The sequence below is a fragment of the Athene noctua genome, chromosome 1 (assembly GCF_965140245.1).
Source record: "Athene noctua chromosome 1, bAthNoc1.hap1.1, whole genome shotgun sequence".
Taxonomy (NCBI): domain Eukaryota; kingdom Metazoa; phylum Chordata; class Aves; order Strigiformes; family Strigidae; genus Athene; species Athene noctua.
Genome location: NC_134037.1, coordinates 105135509 through 105151710, shown reverse-complemented (window position 1 = coordinate 105151710; position 16202 = coordinate 105135509). Strand labels below are relative to the sequence as shown.

General features: G+C 41.0%; 1 protein-coding gene across 2 annotated transcripts in view; it reads right to left on the bottom strand.

The window, feature by feature from the left end:
* KCTD3 (potassium channel tetramerization domain containing 3) overlaps positions 1 to 15339 on the bottom strand; it is a 28123-nt gene extending 12784 nt beyond the window's left edge. Inside the window, exons 1-9 of one of the 2 annotated variants that reach the window (XM_074897217.1) lie at positions 14875 to 15339; positions 10481 to 10534; positions 9066 to 9111; positions 8129 to 8202; positions 7606 to 7664; positions 7345 to 7425; positions 6512 to 6652; positions 5137 to 5227; positions 2328 to 2518 (exon numbers count right to left, since the gene is read on the bottom strand). In XM_074897217.1, coding sequence (XP_074753318.1) covers positions 2328 to 2518; positions 5137 to 5227; positions 6512 to 6652; positions 7345 to 7425; positions 7606 to 7664; positions 8129 to 8202; positions 9066 to 9111; positions 10481 to 10534; positions 14875 to 14948 — 811 coding nt within the window. In that variant the 5' untranslated portion in view covers positions 14949 to 15339. Of the gene's footprint in view, positions 1 to 2327; positions 2519 to 5136; positions 5228 to 6511; positions 6653 to 7344; positions 7426 to 7605; positions 7665 to 8128; positions 8203 to 9065; positions 9112 to 10480; positions 10535 to 14495; positions 14827 to 14874 lie in introns of those variants that run through there. The other variant, XM_074897218.1, reaches the window with a different exon arrangement.
* Between the last annotated feature and the right edge of the window lie 863 nt (positions 15340 to 16202).

Sequence of the window (16202 nt, the reverse complement as noted above, 5' to 3'; positions counted from 1 at the left end):
GTTTTCCAGGGCACAGTACGATCATTCAATGCAGATAAGATTCAGCAGTACAGGGCATGTGGAAAAGACAATAATAAAAAATCCACAGAAACAACTAGAATTGATTACACCAGAGAAGGATGAGGTTCAAGGAAATCAAGGAAGACAGCTTGAATGGTCTGGAGGAATCTAAAGTGTCAGTCCTGCTTAGGCTCAACAGTCTTGAGACCCATCCACAGGGGAGACAATGGTATACATAATGACAGGCTCTTGTCTTAAGGGTCCCTCTCAGTAAAATACTGCTTACAGCAGCAATCCAGCAGCAGCGTGTTATGTAAGTAATATTGAAAGGAAAGAAAGCGCTCTGGGAGAGCTCTATCACAAAGATGCCAGCCCACACAATTTTCTGAGGATGGTGTCGCCAGGCTCCAACAACTGTTTGGAACAAGTCGTTTCTTTCACAAGATGACAGCAATGTACTAGATCTCTAACACAAAGCAGGACTGCAAGCATTTGCCCTACAAGGAAACAAGACACCTATATTCAAGTTATTACTATTAAAACACAAGCATACTTCAGGTTTTTTAAACCAAGCAGCATGACCTATTATTCAAAAGAGGAACATTCTGGTACATTCTAGTCAATGTTACTCAGAGTTTAAGGATTCAATCCTGTAGGCACTTTTTCTCTGATCTCCCCACCACCCCAAGTGGCATTTCTTTTGTTTCACAAAGTCACTTTAATGCAGTACAGCCTGTTTAGCAAAAGTGCTTCCTTCAGTTTTGTTGCCACGTTCAGTCATAGTCTGAGTTACCAGAACCTTAAGATACTGGCATATTTTAGAGTTTTTATTTGAAGTAAAAGTCCACTTATGGTTTTTTGCATCTCTTTGCACTTAAATCCAAGATGTTACTTCATGTATCTTACTGCAAATCCCAAAGTAACACAAGCATCTAAGTCAAACCAGAGAATGCAGGAGGAATGTAATAGCAGAGTGCTTAAGGCAATGCCTATCACAGGAGTACAGCTGTCATGCTAACTCTGCCGTGCTTTTAAGATCTGGTCAATGGGAAGCTTAACAGAACGAAAGGCTTCTTAAGTACAGTATTTACTGCCTGTTTAACAGAGGTATTTCATATTCAACTGTTAGACATTTATTTTTAAATACAATGGAACCTCAAAACGTGGTTTTGCTGACCATTATTATATACACAAACACTGAGTCACAAGTAAAAGACTAGTATACAGCTGCCTTATCTCATATAAGACCTTTGCCCTTCCCCATTTTCAAATCTGACTTGGTGTTTCCACTCATTCAAACATGAAGCAACAGCCATTAACATAGCTAGAAATTGGTTGAGCATCTTTCAAGTAAGCTCTTCCTTTAAAGGCACATGGATCAAAACTTGAATTCGGTTATTTTTACTTTAATTAATGACCACATTAATTTTCATTACTTCACCTATGGAGATACATCTAATAACAAATTAACTCAGCATTACGTTTCAGAGAAAAGTGTCCACATGAGGAGACCGGTGTCATACTTTGTTAGCAGTATCCACTGCGAGGGGAAAGAGACATTACTGGCATAATGGTGGTTATTCAAATACCAGGGACTAGGCTATAGGAAGTTCCTAATATCATTCACTTAACTGCCTCACAAACTTCCCCTGCATTTGAAAAACAGTGAGTCAGACAAGCCACCAGATCAGTACCAAGGAATATTTACTTCTGAAAATGTCTTGCTGTTTCTAGAGCCTCCCTAATCGCGTGTCCTTCAGTGTCAAGGTGTACAAGCAGTAACTCCCATATGTTTAGGGCAGTAGAATGTGCTTTTTCCCTGCCTAGACACCAAAGTTATAAAGAGAAGAAATTTTAATCTTCCAAATTCCATTTATGAACTACATTTGTCAGAGAACTGAAATATTTTTATCATCTCCATGTAAAAATATGACTTTAATAAGACAAAGGAAAGAAAAGAGCAGAATCTCTCAGTATCTGTAGCGTTCCATCTCAGAAACTTAGTTCCTTTATGCTATGGCCTAGATTCAAATGCAAATCCAGGAAAAAATTTAACTCTTAATTTGCATCTTCACACAAAAATTCAAACTGAACAGTATATTAGCATCTATTCAGTAAGCAGATTACTTTTTTATTCTCCGTCTTTTTGATTTTGAGAAGGGATTCCTCCAGCATGACAAAGAAGAAAGTTAATACAGGTTGCTTGTTTTGTCACTTTGTGAAAGTGAATACTGAACACTACAGATCATACATACCTCAAAATAAGGTCACAGATTTCTTTCTGGTTAAACACACACACACAAAAAAGCCCAGGCAATTATAGTTACCAATTTCACTGCCACTACCACCATCTTGAATGCTCCACAAGATTATGCTACTCTCTGAGGCAACTGCAACCATTTTATCCTTGTCTCCATGAGGTCCTCCAACAACCTTAGCGTTGAGAGCCACTCGCTCAATTGTCCAGTCCAGATAGGGACTCGTGAACACTTGCTGCCACCCAGAAGACTCTTTGATTCTGGAAGGGCAAAGGAGGTAGGAGAGGTTAGAGGTTCAGAAACAGACAACTCAGACTAAGCCTGAACCAACGTGGATGATCCAGTCTTACAGGCTAAGCCACAAAACTTCAAATTCCAATTAAGCACTGTAGTCTACAAGAGCTGCATTTTTTTTTTCCCTGGAAGTCTGATACTGCATACATATTATTTCAGTGCTTTGCAGCTACTAGAGCCCTGTGCTTGGCTTTTTTCCTCATATAAGCACATCTAATATAGAAGTTATAAAATGAAGCCAAAAGCTTGGGCTAGGCAAATCCTAGAGAATGAGGTTCAGTGTAAGACTTTAGAAGAAATCTCTATTAATTTCCAGGGCCAAGGTATTTTATATATCGTGTTAAACACCCAATCATGCTCTAGGATAAAGCTGTGCTATCTAGTTGCACTATCTGTTACAGTATACTGTAAACAGATAATACTGAATTGACTATAAGCTTTATTTTTAGGGAATCATTTGCTTGTGCAATTTTAAAGACTTACAAGATGCCAGAAAAGCACACTTTATCCAATTTAATTTCAGGCAATAATTCACAACTGAGCTAAAGCACACAAAATCTCAGCAGTCAAATTATATAAACGTTAACATGGAAAGCAGAAACCTATCTAGTATTCTTTGCCACTGTTGCCATTCTTTCACTTCAGCATTGCATCCTGCCTGGAGCTGAAGCACCACAGATCACTGTGCTCTACACAGACAGCATGCAGAAACTGTAGTGAAGTGACTTAAGAGGACTGCAACAGCCATAAGCCTTTGAATGCAACCAAGACCTTCTCACAACCTTTATTATCAAATTTTAAAAGACTTCTGTCATATTTCAAAGGAAAAAAAAAAACAAAACACAAAACTATCTTTAGGATTCACTGTGTTTTGCTGTAGCTTTTTATTGAAATAATTATCTTAAATATTTAAATAGTAAGAATAAGAATAGTAAAAAAATCACAAAACTAAATATCTGAATGTATTTAATTTCTTACTGCATGGAATTCACTGTCCAGTCCACTACAAATTACCACTTACTTTGAGAAGTGATTCTGGCTAAAATTCAGGTGTTGCCCTTACATTAAAATAGTACTCGCAAGAATCTTAACATCAATTGACTGCACCACATAAGCAAGCTATATTTAAATTTGTGGGTAAAGGGAAGTAGTTTTAAGGGTATGCTGTCTCCCCAAACACTAGATATTCAAGGATGTCTGGGCAAATTCACCTGCCAAGCCATAAAAATTAGACAGGTACTAAGATACAGCAGACAGGCCAAAAAAATGTTTCTCAAAAGCTGTACAAGAGCAGAATGGGGGAGGTAGAATGTCACCATTGTATTCCTAGAGTTCCTTCAAGCCCCTGAAGAAAAAAAAAAAATTCAAAACAAGACAAGACTGCTACCTTGAGTTGCTATGAAGTAAAGCAGCATTTTAAACTGGCATGTTTACCTGCGCCCTTTTTCAGCAACCATCCAAGTCTGACATGCTTCATCAAAAGCATCACTAATGACTTAAGTTCAATGGAAACAAGTATCATTAAATAGATTACCAAGCAGGAAAGAGGCAGAATATTTCACTTAAAGTGAACTAGCGTCAATCCTTAGATAAGAGATGCTAGCTCATAACAGAGAAAATCCTGAGAAGACAATTGGCACAAAGACAACTGCAATTTGTTGCCTCTTCCTCCAGTCAGACCATATTAAGCATAATTGAAAACAAGACCATTAAGTTGAGCAAAAGAAGCCACATTTAGTACAAATTAAAGCAAAACAAATTGCAGCGGTGAACACAACAGACAAGTTAAATGTGATTAAGGTACAAAGTTTAAGCAAGTAAATCTGTATTCTGTATAGTGCAAAAGGCAGCAAACTATGGCTTCAGCTTGGCAGTAACCAGAAAGAAGCTGCTCACATTAGATTCCTTACTCTCCCTTCTGCTTCTGAACCGCGCTCTAACAGCAGTGTTAAGACTGTTCTTGGCAACAGCTCTTGTTAAAACATTATTTTCCATTGAAAAGACAGCCACCAATTAAATCAAGACTACCAGATGTGAACTAAAACCAGTTAAATGAAGGTGTTACTTATCTGATTTTACTGATCTTAAAAGAAAGCTGTTTTGTTTACAAGATATTGTAAGACATTTTTCAGCCATCCAGGTGAAGTAGCAGGTACTTAACAGTTCTGCTAAGCCAAAAAATCCTGAAGTTTAAGACAAGGTACATCAGTTATGTAGCAAAAATGCATTAACTCTTTCAAGTTCTTTGACACTTAACTTCACAGACTGTCTGTAAACCCATACAGTAGGAAGAACTTTTTAAAAGAATCTTTCATTTAAAAGCCTGCTTTAAAACAGCCTTTTGAAGCAGTTAAATTGGAGTCCATTGCTTTTGGAACAGCATCAAGAACTGACATCAAAGCAGCAAAATGTGAGTTCCTATCAAGCAGTTTATTTGCATGAAAAGCAGCAACTCATTTATTAGGAACAGACTGCATGCACGCAATCTACTGCCATTTCAGAGGAAAGCAATGTTTTTGCTTTCCTCATAGCAAATTATCATATTTTTAGACTCCGGTAACTTGACAAGCAACTATATTCATACCTGTAGCAAACAGCAAAATGGGCATAGGCAGCTACTATCCAATTGTGGTGGCCAGCTACTATTAGGACTTTCCGTGGGTCCACAGGAAATCCTAAAAACAACAAAGCTCAAGTCAGTCAAGTGTTGTGTATTAGAAGATGAGCAGAGACATCTGTAATAGGATAGAGCTCTCTGTTAGGATATGCAACAGAAACTTTGACAATGAAATTCCTCAAGAAACATTTTCAGCTAGATTCTGGTTAGCAGTATCACTCCTCACAATCCTGACAACCAGTACAAGTTCTTACATGGGAGGAAGTCACTTCATCTTAGCCACTACAATGCAAAGCGTTCATAAGGAGAAAGAGGCGAGCACGCGCATTGGTTTTACAGCCTGCCAAATGGGTAAAAATTTGAGGATTGCTTTCAAATAAGAAGCAATGTTCCAATTTACAAAAATTCTTTCCAAATAGTTGGTGCAACCCTGTATTAATGTTCCAGACTATTAAACTGAAGTTTCCAGTATCTCAGAATACCTGTAGTTCCACCATTTACTATCTAGTGGAAGCATGCCTGTTTCTGATTTATAACTAAATTAGGTTTGTCAGAAGTGTTGGATGGCACTGGAAATCAGCGGTTATAGCACTTCCCTGAGTTTGCTCTCAGCGTTGATATGCTAAAGGACTGATGCCTAAAAGACTTCATCTTCTATCTCATTTTCCCCAAGACCCCCCTTTTTCAAACCTGCAGCAACTCACAAAGAAGAACCAGCAATTCATATCCAAGGTTTATTTTTCTATTACCTGGATACTGATTCACCTTACCATACTCTACATCTTCCTAACACTGCTACAATTTACATGATTATAGCAGAAATATGACACTTCTAACAGTATTATTTTGCTTGCAAAGTCAAAAGCTGAAAAATGACAGAATTCAAGCCTATCTTATTTACAGCTTTTATGGAAAGTATTCTATACAGGCAGACAACTGAAGACTACCTTTACTCTAAAGCCTCAACTCCTGCAGGGCAAGAGAGGCACGAGGAGCAAGAAAGAGAGGCAAGAGCTGGAAGGAGGTCCTTGTCACAGATCAAAGAGACACTGGTCTGTCCGGTTTTTATTATGGCTCTAGTACAGTGTAAGGCATTTGTCTAAGGGGCCATACTAAGATTGCATGAAGAAGTTTGATTTGCCTTTCTCAAACTCATGTCTTGATTGTGCAGCAGCAAGACTTAAATATTGTATACGCAGTAGTGTTTAAGCAAGTACTCAGCAATTTAAGATCAGGCAAACATAGAATAACAGACTGAAGCCAGAAATAGTTACTCAGTTTTTATTTCCCAGTGACAATCACCTTTGCAATTTGTTTTGGTTTTAAAACTGACATTCCTCACCTAGCCTGACTGTACCTTCCCCAGTACCAGCAAGCGTAGACTGGACACCACCTCCATGAATCTCACTCTCGGAGCAGTTTTGACCAGTTTTAACATCAGTCAGTGGCCCAGCAGTATTATTTATTTTACGGTTGGGAATGCCTATAAAAGAAAACAGATGTTTTGTCCTACCCCATAAACTTTAGAAATATAACAGATAATCATTCACTTACAAAATACGGGATTAACACTTGTGCATTTTGATCAAAAGTCTAATTCATCTGCTATGAGAATTGGGCAATATCATAGCACTGAAACAGAAAATGCTTTTGCTCTCTGCATTGACATTCACAATTTAAGGAACTATCTTCAGAAAACTTGTCAACAATTGGCTACATATTCCCTAGACTTCAGGTTAACACATGAACCGTGTTCATCTCTACAGAGGAGTAAAACTCTAAGAAATACTCATATTGTTAAGGAAAGCTCATTTGTGGCGATTTGTCATCTAAACATAGGGCACCTAAAGTACTGCACCTTCAGAAAGAAGAAAGCACTCCATGCTGTTAACGTTTAAATGAAACCTACTTGAAGTACCTCTACTCTAGTCTGTACCAAACACAGCCTGCTTAGTATTAACATGCCACAACCCCCTGCCCAGTACTCTAAATATGCCACTTCAGACAGCATATAGATAAAAGCCTTGGTTTTGAATGGTAATGATGTTTGATCTTTCCCTAGGAGAGCCCTCTCTGGACAGTTTGACAGCTAGGCTAACTACCCCAGTCAACTGCCCCCACAAACTAAAGCAGTAAGTGACTGCAAGGAACATCAGACCATGAATACAAAAATACCTGGAGGAGGCAGATAGCCATGAAAAAGGACACTGCCACAAGATGAGCGTTCCAGTTCTTCACATAGTAGCAATCTTCTCACTAAGGGGGAAAAAAACAGGTATGACCACAGCTTTCACTTCCTAGGAAACATTACATTATTTCAAATAACCTTTTGTATAAGTTTGACAATCTTCAGGGTCACAACTGCCCATGACTTGTAAGTGGGTTATTACTACAGTAATAAATATGAGATGACCTCATATTAAAAAAAAAAGTTACCTAAAGGAGTGATTCCATAGAATTCAGCTTCATGCCTGAGAACATTAATACTCACTCCCCTAGGGAAAGAAAAAATAAAACAAAACAACAACAACAAAAATCACAAGAACAAAGCGAGTCAATACCTTGAATATAAATATTTGCCTATAACTAGATATTACACAATGTGAACAAGCTACCTAACAGTTCAGAGAATTACTGTCAAATGCATTCAACATGTATGATGTTTGAGATATCAGTGATCTTCTCATTAATTATCTTTTATTAAAATAAGGATAAAGAAAAAAAAATATTAACAGAAGTGGTTTAAATTACAAGAATCCACTAACAAAATATAATGCTACCATTTCTGCCTCCACTACGCCATACATACACTCTAGACATGGCCCCACATCTACCAGGGAGCTGACTCACATACTAGGCACCCAAGTATATGAGTAAAACTGGACAATCTTCATTTGAAAAAGTTTTCTAGTGCATCTGATCAGATTTATTTTCATGTGATATAATTAGAACTTCTTACCGTAAGTCTAACTCCTTTGTTCTAAGAAAATTTAAAATGGGTGCAAACGCTGCTGGATCTCGATCAATAAATATCTGCAAGGAAAAATTGCTGTACTTTAGCATTACTAGGAAGTGACTGTCAACTAAAATATTTTTTTTATGCTGAGTGTGGGAAGAAGGAGCTGAAGATGAGGCAGTCAGCAGAAAACATAACCCAAAGTTTTTAGACCTCTCCTTTGCTCTCATTATTCTTCTACCATCCACTAATTCAACATTCTTAAAAGACATATATACAAATACTGTTGCAAGTAGATGGCACTTCATAAACATGTTCTTTAAGTTCTAGAGCCTTCACAAAGGTCAGTGGGTACTCTCTATTATGTGTTCAGAATGCAGTAAATCTAATAAGATTTCAAGATAAATTGAGACTTTTTTTTAATTAGGTCAAATACTATTACAACTACCTCTGTACTTTTAGCAAAGTACTTGTGTGCATTACTATTACTCAACAGCAGTGTCATAACTACAGTTTCCCATTTAAGAATATCATATACACAGACTGAAACGGCCATTTTGCTATATATATATTTGCCAACAAAAGCTACATTACCATGTCAGGATTACTCAACTACATATGCAATAGCTTTCTAATGAAAATTACACCCCTCTCTGCAACACAGCAATTAGCAACATTTCTGTTCAAAGAAAGTACAGTTACTGTCTCTGCACTGTCTGTACAATGCAGAATGAGCACAAAAATGTGCACATTGTTCTAGTTTTGTTTATCTTGGAATGAAGATGAGAACCAAGAAACACAGAGATGTCACCAATTTTCATGAAAGTTTAGACTGACTCAGGCAGTGTAACTCCCATTAGCACCCACAATGAATATTCTTCAGGAAAGAACCTAATGGAAAGTATAACATTAATGAATTATCAGTAAGTTTATTACTCACAGCACCAGTTTCATCCTTCAGCGTTGAAATTCTTCCACTCAGCAAACTGAAACACGGGAAATCTTCATTAGATGTCCCTCAGAAATGTATTAGTGCAAACACAAGATAACAACTCTGTGTCTTGTTGGTTGCACTTTGGTAAAACAATGTAGCTGAGCAAATAAAACTGCCTTGGTAAGGCAGAATGCTGGCAGGGGCTGAAGTATCTCTCCCTGAACAAAGGAGCAGCGCTTGCACACCTAAGGACACACTAAGGGCTACATCATAAAGACCTTCAGATTCACATAGAAAACAGACACAAGGCCTCCTCGCCTGAAAGGATGGAAAAGTTCTCCCAGGCACCCAAGGGGTTGCATAGTTTGTTACGATCTAGTAAATCAGTAAAAGCTGCTGAAGTAAAAAGTAAGAGTAAACAATCCATTCTGCAAAACTTACTGGGCAAGAACAGGGTGGATGAGTTATTCCACAATTTTACTTCAAAGTTTCTCTCCCATCAGATCAAAGTAGTTTTTCTCAAGATCCATAGAGAAAACGACATCAAAACGTTGTTTTACAGATAAGAAGCAAACTAACCAAATGAACAGTTTTATTTCAAGACTTCATCTGAGTCCAGGTGATAGACTTTCAGAACAACATACTTAGTATATTTAGTGTTGAGAGACTGGGGAATACTTCCTCCTTGTGCCTTTCCTTTTATGCTTCAAAGGTGACACTTCCCTGGCACTCCATTTATCTGAACATTTCAGTAAAATAGGAGCAGGTAATGCTGTCTGTCCATGTCAGCTGCCAGGTTTTTATTGAGATAGAAGCCCAAAGTACAAAAATTAAATGTAAGGAAGCAAGTTTTCCAGCCTTTAGGTTTTCTTCTATGTGTTTAGTATTAACTGGGGTAATGGAGGTACAGCACCTATAGCACAAAATTACTAAGGTACAAACAGTAAGCACCACAACCTACAGAAGTAGTAATGATAGTGACATAAAAGTTGGCAAAAGGATGTTGAATAATTCCTGAACCACAAGTTAAAACCCTCAAAACTTTGAGTTAACTCAGGGTACAGCTGTAACTCAAAAAACATTAAAGGTATTGCTACTGTGTATGGTCAAGAAGATCACAAGTGGTAAATATAGCATTAGAGTCAGTGATACCACCCGTTCCTGCAGATTTGGCGTCTTATTTCCACAACACCCCATGTAAAAAGTGACAACTCTTCAGCACATATAAGCTGTCATATCATCATTCCAGAGACCCTTTGTATATCAGCTTATTTCAAATGAATCTGTCCCATTGCTTGAGATAAGGGAAAAAACATTAAGGGAAAAAGCCCCACTATTTACAGCATAAATTAAAAACTAAGCATTCTTTAAAAATTAACGTTAATTTGCCTTTGTTTAATGTGATGATATATTACAAATACCTGGAAAAAAAGGAGTCTGGAATCCACATCAGTGTTTGTCTTGAAGTGCTGAACCTAGGAAATCAAAGTTACAAATTTAGAATCAGCTGTAAAATTTGAAGCCTTATCAAAATATTTTCACTTGTTCTACAAAGCTGATATCAAAAGGGATTGGGAGGTTTGAGAACATTTAAATGCCTGCACAGAATCAAAGAGGTTGCAGATTCTTTGTACAGATTGTCCTTAAGCATGAAGCAGCACTGTCCAGAGACCTCAAGAATGCCATTCTTTCTATGTTTGTAACACACCGTCCCAAACATCCCACATTTTCTGCTTCTCGTACTTCGTCAACATTAACACTTGCAAAAAAACCCAAAACACATAAAAAAAAGCAGCTACTAAAAGATAAGTTTATTAACAGTGCACTACTGCTATTAACTTCTTGTTATCCTTACTAAGGACTCAGAAGGTGCTACACTGTGCATGCAAAAGACTACAGTAAGATTCAAGTTAATACCTTACAGTAACTTTGATCATTTGCCATTCTGCTATTCAGACCCTCTCAGAGGCCCAAGGTCCCAAAATAACAGTTAAAAGTAACAAATATTTACTCTGAATCATATGGATACTATGAAAGAATAGAAAATATAGTATCCTTTATAATTCTAGACAGTATTTTATGTAACAAATAACTATGAACTCCTTTACACTACTTTTGATTTAACATGAAGGAAGACAACGGGACTGGCAGCTTGGACAATGAGTCCATGCTCCACATCAGCTCTCTGACTGTACATAATATGCTCTTACTAGTACCACGACTAAGACACCTTTGGTGACCTCTTAATTAATGTGAATCAGAAAAAGGAAATGCAAAATTAAAACTCCACGACAACTTTCCAGATAGCACAGGAATACATTACAATGTTTGGAATAAAAGTACTTAATCAGAATTTATCTGATTTTCACTGCTTGTATTTTCCAGTTTTGGAGAGGAAAAACAAAGCAAACAAAAAAAGATGCAAACAAAAATCATTACTTTATACCCCCTAAGAGGAAGAAACACAGGCTACATAGAACTACCATCCTGCATAAAACACGGATTGTGTAGCTGCTCACTGCAAGCATAACAATGACAAATCTGTTCTTAACAGAAAATCTACAGTATCAGCGTTCTAAGCACAAACATGCACAAAGTCTTTTCTAAAAAACAAAAATTTAAAAAAATTAAAGACAATCAAGTCAGTTTGCTATTTAAACGGAAAGTGACTTACTAAGTATACTTGCAGGTTTGCACAGCTTTTATCATCAGTAATACAAATCACTACCCTTCTTTACTTTAAGAGCAAGGGATGATTCATTTAACTGCATTATAGGATGTGCATGATAGAAAACAATGAGTTGCTTGAATTTTATCCAAGATTAATCCAGACACTGCTTGTAACTATGTGGATAGATGCGGCATCACCAGTTAGCCCTTTTAAACGTCTTTACAAGCTAAAGACTTTTACTGTCTGATACTTTAAATACTTTACAACTTTCAGTTATTTTTGTGTCTTTAGAAAAAAAATAAAATAAAAATAAGATTTAAAAATACCAAAAAAGTTAAAAATTAAAAATAACATTAAAAATTAAAATAAAATAAAATACAGGACTTCTGGTTTCCCAGGAAGGCATGTATAGGTAGAAAGATACTGAAAAAGTACTAGAAACACAGCTAACTGGCATTTTCTACAACACTGAATGATAAATGCCAAAATAATTCTGAAGCAATAAAGAAGTATGAGGTGATCATGAAGACATTCAGGATCTTTGAACAAATGTCTGATGTTTGAGGATTGTCAATACACGACAGCACAATTTCTGACCCGGTGGGATGTCTGCATTTAGGCACATGACTGACAGTCAACTATTCAGAGGTGTCAAGACTAAAATTTTGCTGGTGTTTGACCAGCTGGGTTCCACTAGCATTTCCTAAATCACCTAAAGAGCTTTATGGCAAAACATTCGGGACAAGATGTGCCAGACGAACAAGCTACACAGTAAGGAGGACAGGAAAAAGAGCCATCGACTGAGTCCACGTTTGTCTCCTCTCAATTTTACTGCTATGCATAATCAGTAGGTTTAGACAGCACAAGGATTTTCTGTCTGTGATTTAGCACTATGGTACCAGTTTAGTAAGCAGTATCTCATACTAACATATACTTTAGAACTTTTAATACATATACATTAATCTATGTAAACAACGGGAGAGTGTCCTGATTTCCAGGATGCAGAAAGAAGCTTAGTTAGCAACGTTTGCATGCAGCACCATGCAGCTAACACGCAATGGTCAGACAGACGTCATCATCCTATGTGGAAAATCAGGCAAACCCAGTGCAAAATCCTCAAAGCAGGTGGCAGCCTACAGTTATTTTAAAGAAAATATAGACAACTAGAAACAGGCACACTTACATGTCAGTTATAATAACCATTTTCATAGTCTATTGCATTCATAGAATTATTGTATAACCAGAGGGAGGTAAAGGGTCAAGAGAATTTACTGAAGTTGTTACAGTAATTTCTGTGAATGTTAACTTGCAAGAGGTTTGTGCTCCCAGCAAAGGAAACCACAAAAGCTGAGACAAAGAACTGTTGGATCAATTCAAGAAAGAAGCTCTGGCAGTCCCAGGGAGCAGTGGGAACCTCCTGGCAGGACATGGAAGGCTAGGATCTCTGTACTAGATCCCCGTCCCTGTCAGAAACAGGGGAGACTGATAATTTCTTCTTCTCACCCAACTCTACCAAAGTCAAAATTAAGAGTTTCAGGTTTCTAGTATGGGTAACAGGAACTAATGAAGAGGAGGAAATGGGTATAGCATCCCATGCTCCCCCGTTTGCAGTCCAGGTCATCATTCCACTGCCAGCTTTGAGTCAGCTGCCTTTGCAAGCTGAAAAACCTGGCTCAGATACATTTTCAGAGAAGATAGGCACTGCAAGGGAAGTTAAGCTTGCAGAAAACCAAAAGCTCTTGCACAGAAGACCGGTACTATTGCACATTGTCTCGCTACTAAAAGGGGAAATGTCTATGCACATACTTCCTACTCCTTACATCCAAATGATACCTGTTGCCTGGAATCTAGATCTTCAACTAAAAATGAAATGCTTACAACTATTAGTTTGCTTTATTCTTCATACTTCCCTGTGTAAGCAAGCCCTCTGATGATATGTATTTCCTCCTTGATTCATACCCTGTACAAAATTCTTTGTTCTCTGCAGAGGCATTTAAAAAGTAACATCTATTTAAAATTATGAGACTGAAGCATCTTTGTGATTCCACTCGTAAAACCTAAAAGATGAACTGCCCTATAATTTCAGGGAGAGTTCACTGAAGAACCTTATTCAGTGTAACATGAAATCTGGTGCAAGCTAGCATCGAAGTTAACCTGGAAGCATTATAGGAGCCTTTTGCCTACTGAAGCTACAAACAGCTCTTCTGGGCTGAACCAAGTTGCTAATATCTTATAACAAGTGAGAATTCTGCATCAATTTTTATGGTACTCTCCTTTAAGAAAGGCTTCAGCATACATTGTAGTTGTAAGAATGAGCCCATCTTCTGGGTAATGCAAGAAAATTCTTAAAATAGTAGTAGTAGTTCCTACTATTTACAGCTGCTTTCACGTTGTGCGCAGGCTCAGGAAGACACATCGGTATTTACTAGCTACGGTAATCTCAGTGATTTCACGCCTGAACATTCCGACAGGAACATTTACACTATTTATCACAGAGATTCTGACCACAGCTGTCCTACAATCCTCTATCTGCCAAAACGTCCACACATGTCATCTTCCACACTTCCAGCGTACATTCAAATACAATACAATTCTTTATTCTGGTTGATGGCAGCAGTATCGTATCAGCCTTCTTAATACCTCAGTCTCTGAGGCTGCTAGACAGGCTGATTACTAGAAGTCTACGGATCTGACGGCCAAACAAAGCTCTCAGTCCTCCTCTCCCGAAGAAGCAGAGTCCCCATGCCCGGCGATAGAGCACGTACCTAGAAACCCCAGGCTCGAAGGCAGACACCAGGCAGGACTGCCGACCCTTCCCGCATTCGGCACCCCTGGCTCAGCTCCCCTGCAACATGCCGGGTGCAGCTTTACTCAGCCCCCCCGGAGGCAGCACCACCTCCAGGCCGCGGCGCCTTCGGCGGACCCGGTCCCCAGCGAGCCAGCACTGCCGCCCTGCCGGGACGGAGCGGCCGCTGGGGCAGCCTACCAGCGGGCACGGCCGGGCGGCGCCTCCCTCGGGGGAGACCCCCGCCAGGGCCCGGCCGCAGGGACCCCTCGTTCCGATGCCCTCCGGTATGCGCTGGCCGCTCCCCGCCGTCCCGCCGGCAGGGCCCGGGGCCGTCCCTCCCCCCCTCCCCGGCTCACCTGGTGCCGCCCACGTTGAGCTGGATGATCTCCCCGCTCCCAGCGCCAGCGAATCCTCCGCCGTTCCCCGCCATCTTCCCCGCCGCCGGCTCCCGCCGCCGCTGCCGGAACCTCGGGGTCGAGGGGCGTAGCGGCGGGGCAGGGCGAAGGCGAAAGCGGCGGCGGGGAAGGAGGAGGCGGGGGATGGGCCGGCGGGCCCGCGCAGCGGGGTCAGCAGCGGGCCAGGCTGCGGCCCCAGGGGCTGCCCGCGCTCAGGCCCGGCCAGGCCGCGCCGCCTCCCCGGTCCGGGCGGAAGATGCCATAGCAACGCGACAGCACCTGGGGGAGGGCGGCCGGCGCGGGCCAAAACACCTCGAACCGTTCGCGGAACGGGGCCAGCTGCGAAGAGGCGGGGACGCCCCCACCGCGGCGGCTGGGGCTGGGGGGAGCGGGTCAACGCCCCTCGGGGGAAGGGACGGGCCCGGAAGGGGCCGGCTGCGCCCGGGTGAAGGCCCGGCGGCGGGGCGGGGCGGGTCGAGGCGGAGCCGGGCCGGGCAGGGCCGGGCCGAGCCGGGCAGGGCCGGGCCGGGCCGGGCAGGGCAGGGCAGGGCAGGTGAGCGGGGCAGGGCAGAGCGGCCGTGATGCGCCGTGTCAGCGTCGCTGCGGGCTCCGGCCTGGTCTGGCCTGTGCAATGAGGCCGCCGGTGGGAGCTCGCTCGCCCGCTCGCCCGCTCGCCCCCCCCCCCCCCCCGGGTGCGGCGTCACGGCGGGAGGAGAAGGAGCCAGGAAGGCGGGATTCTTGGCTTTTGTGTTGTTAAAGGAAGGCGAGGGCCGCCCGCGTCGCCGTCAGGCGCCAGCGACCCCAGCGCAAAATAAAAGCACCGCTAGCGAGAGCCCCCGGGCCTGGTGGCTCCCTCCGCCCGCGGGGACGCCGGGCTGGGGAGTTCGCGCCGCCGGTAAATGCCAAATCCGTTCAGGAGAGGCAAAGAAACTGAAAATTCCTTGGAAACTCGACGAGAAGACAGTTGGGGCACCGTGGAGTATAAAATCCCGGGTTGCAGCCCACTGTCGTTAATGAAGGTCTGCACCGAATAGAGGAAAAAGTAGTAGACATGGCAAACCTGAGCCCACAGTGTTATTTGAGGAAGAAATCTGTCGTAGCAAGTGAAGGAAAATTGAGGAGGAAATAAATGACGTTGTGGTTAGCAGAGGAAGTAATAAAATTGTGGTTTAAAGTTATGAAGATAGGCTTTATGATTAATTCCTACACTCAAACAAGAAGAATAAGCAAATGTGAGCCTGATTTTAAATTTGCCTGGAGATTGAAAACACTGTGAGGATTCACACCAT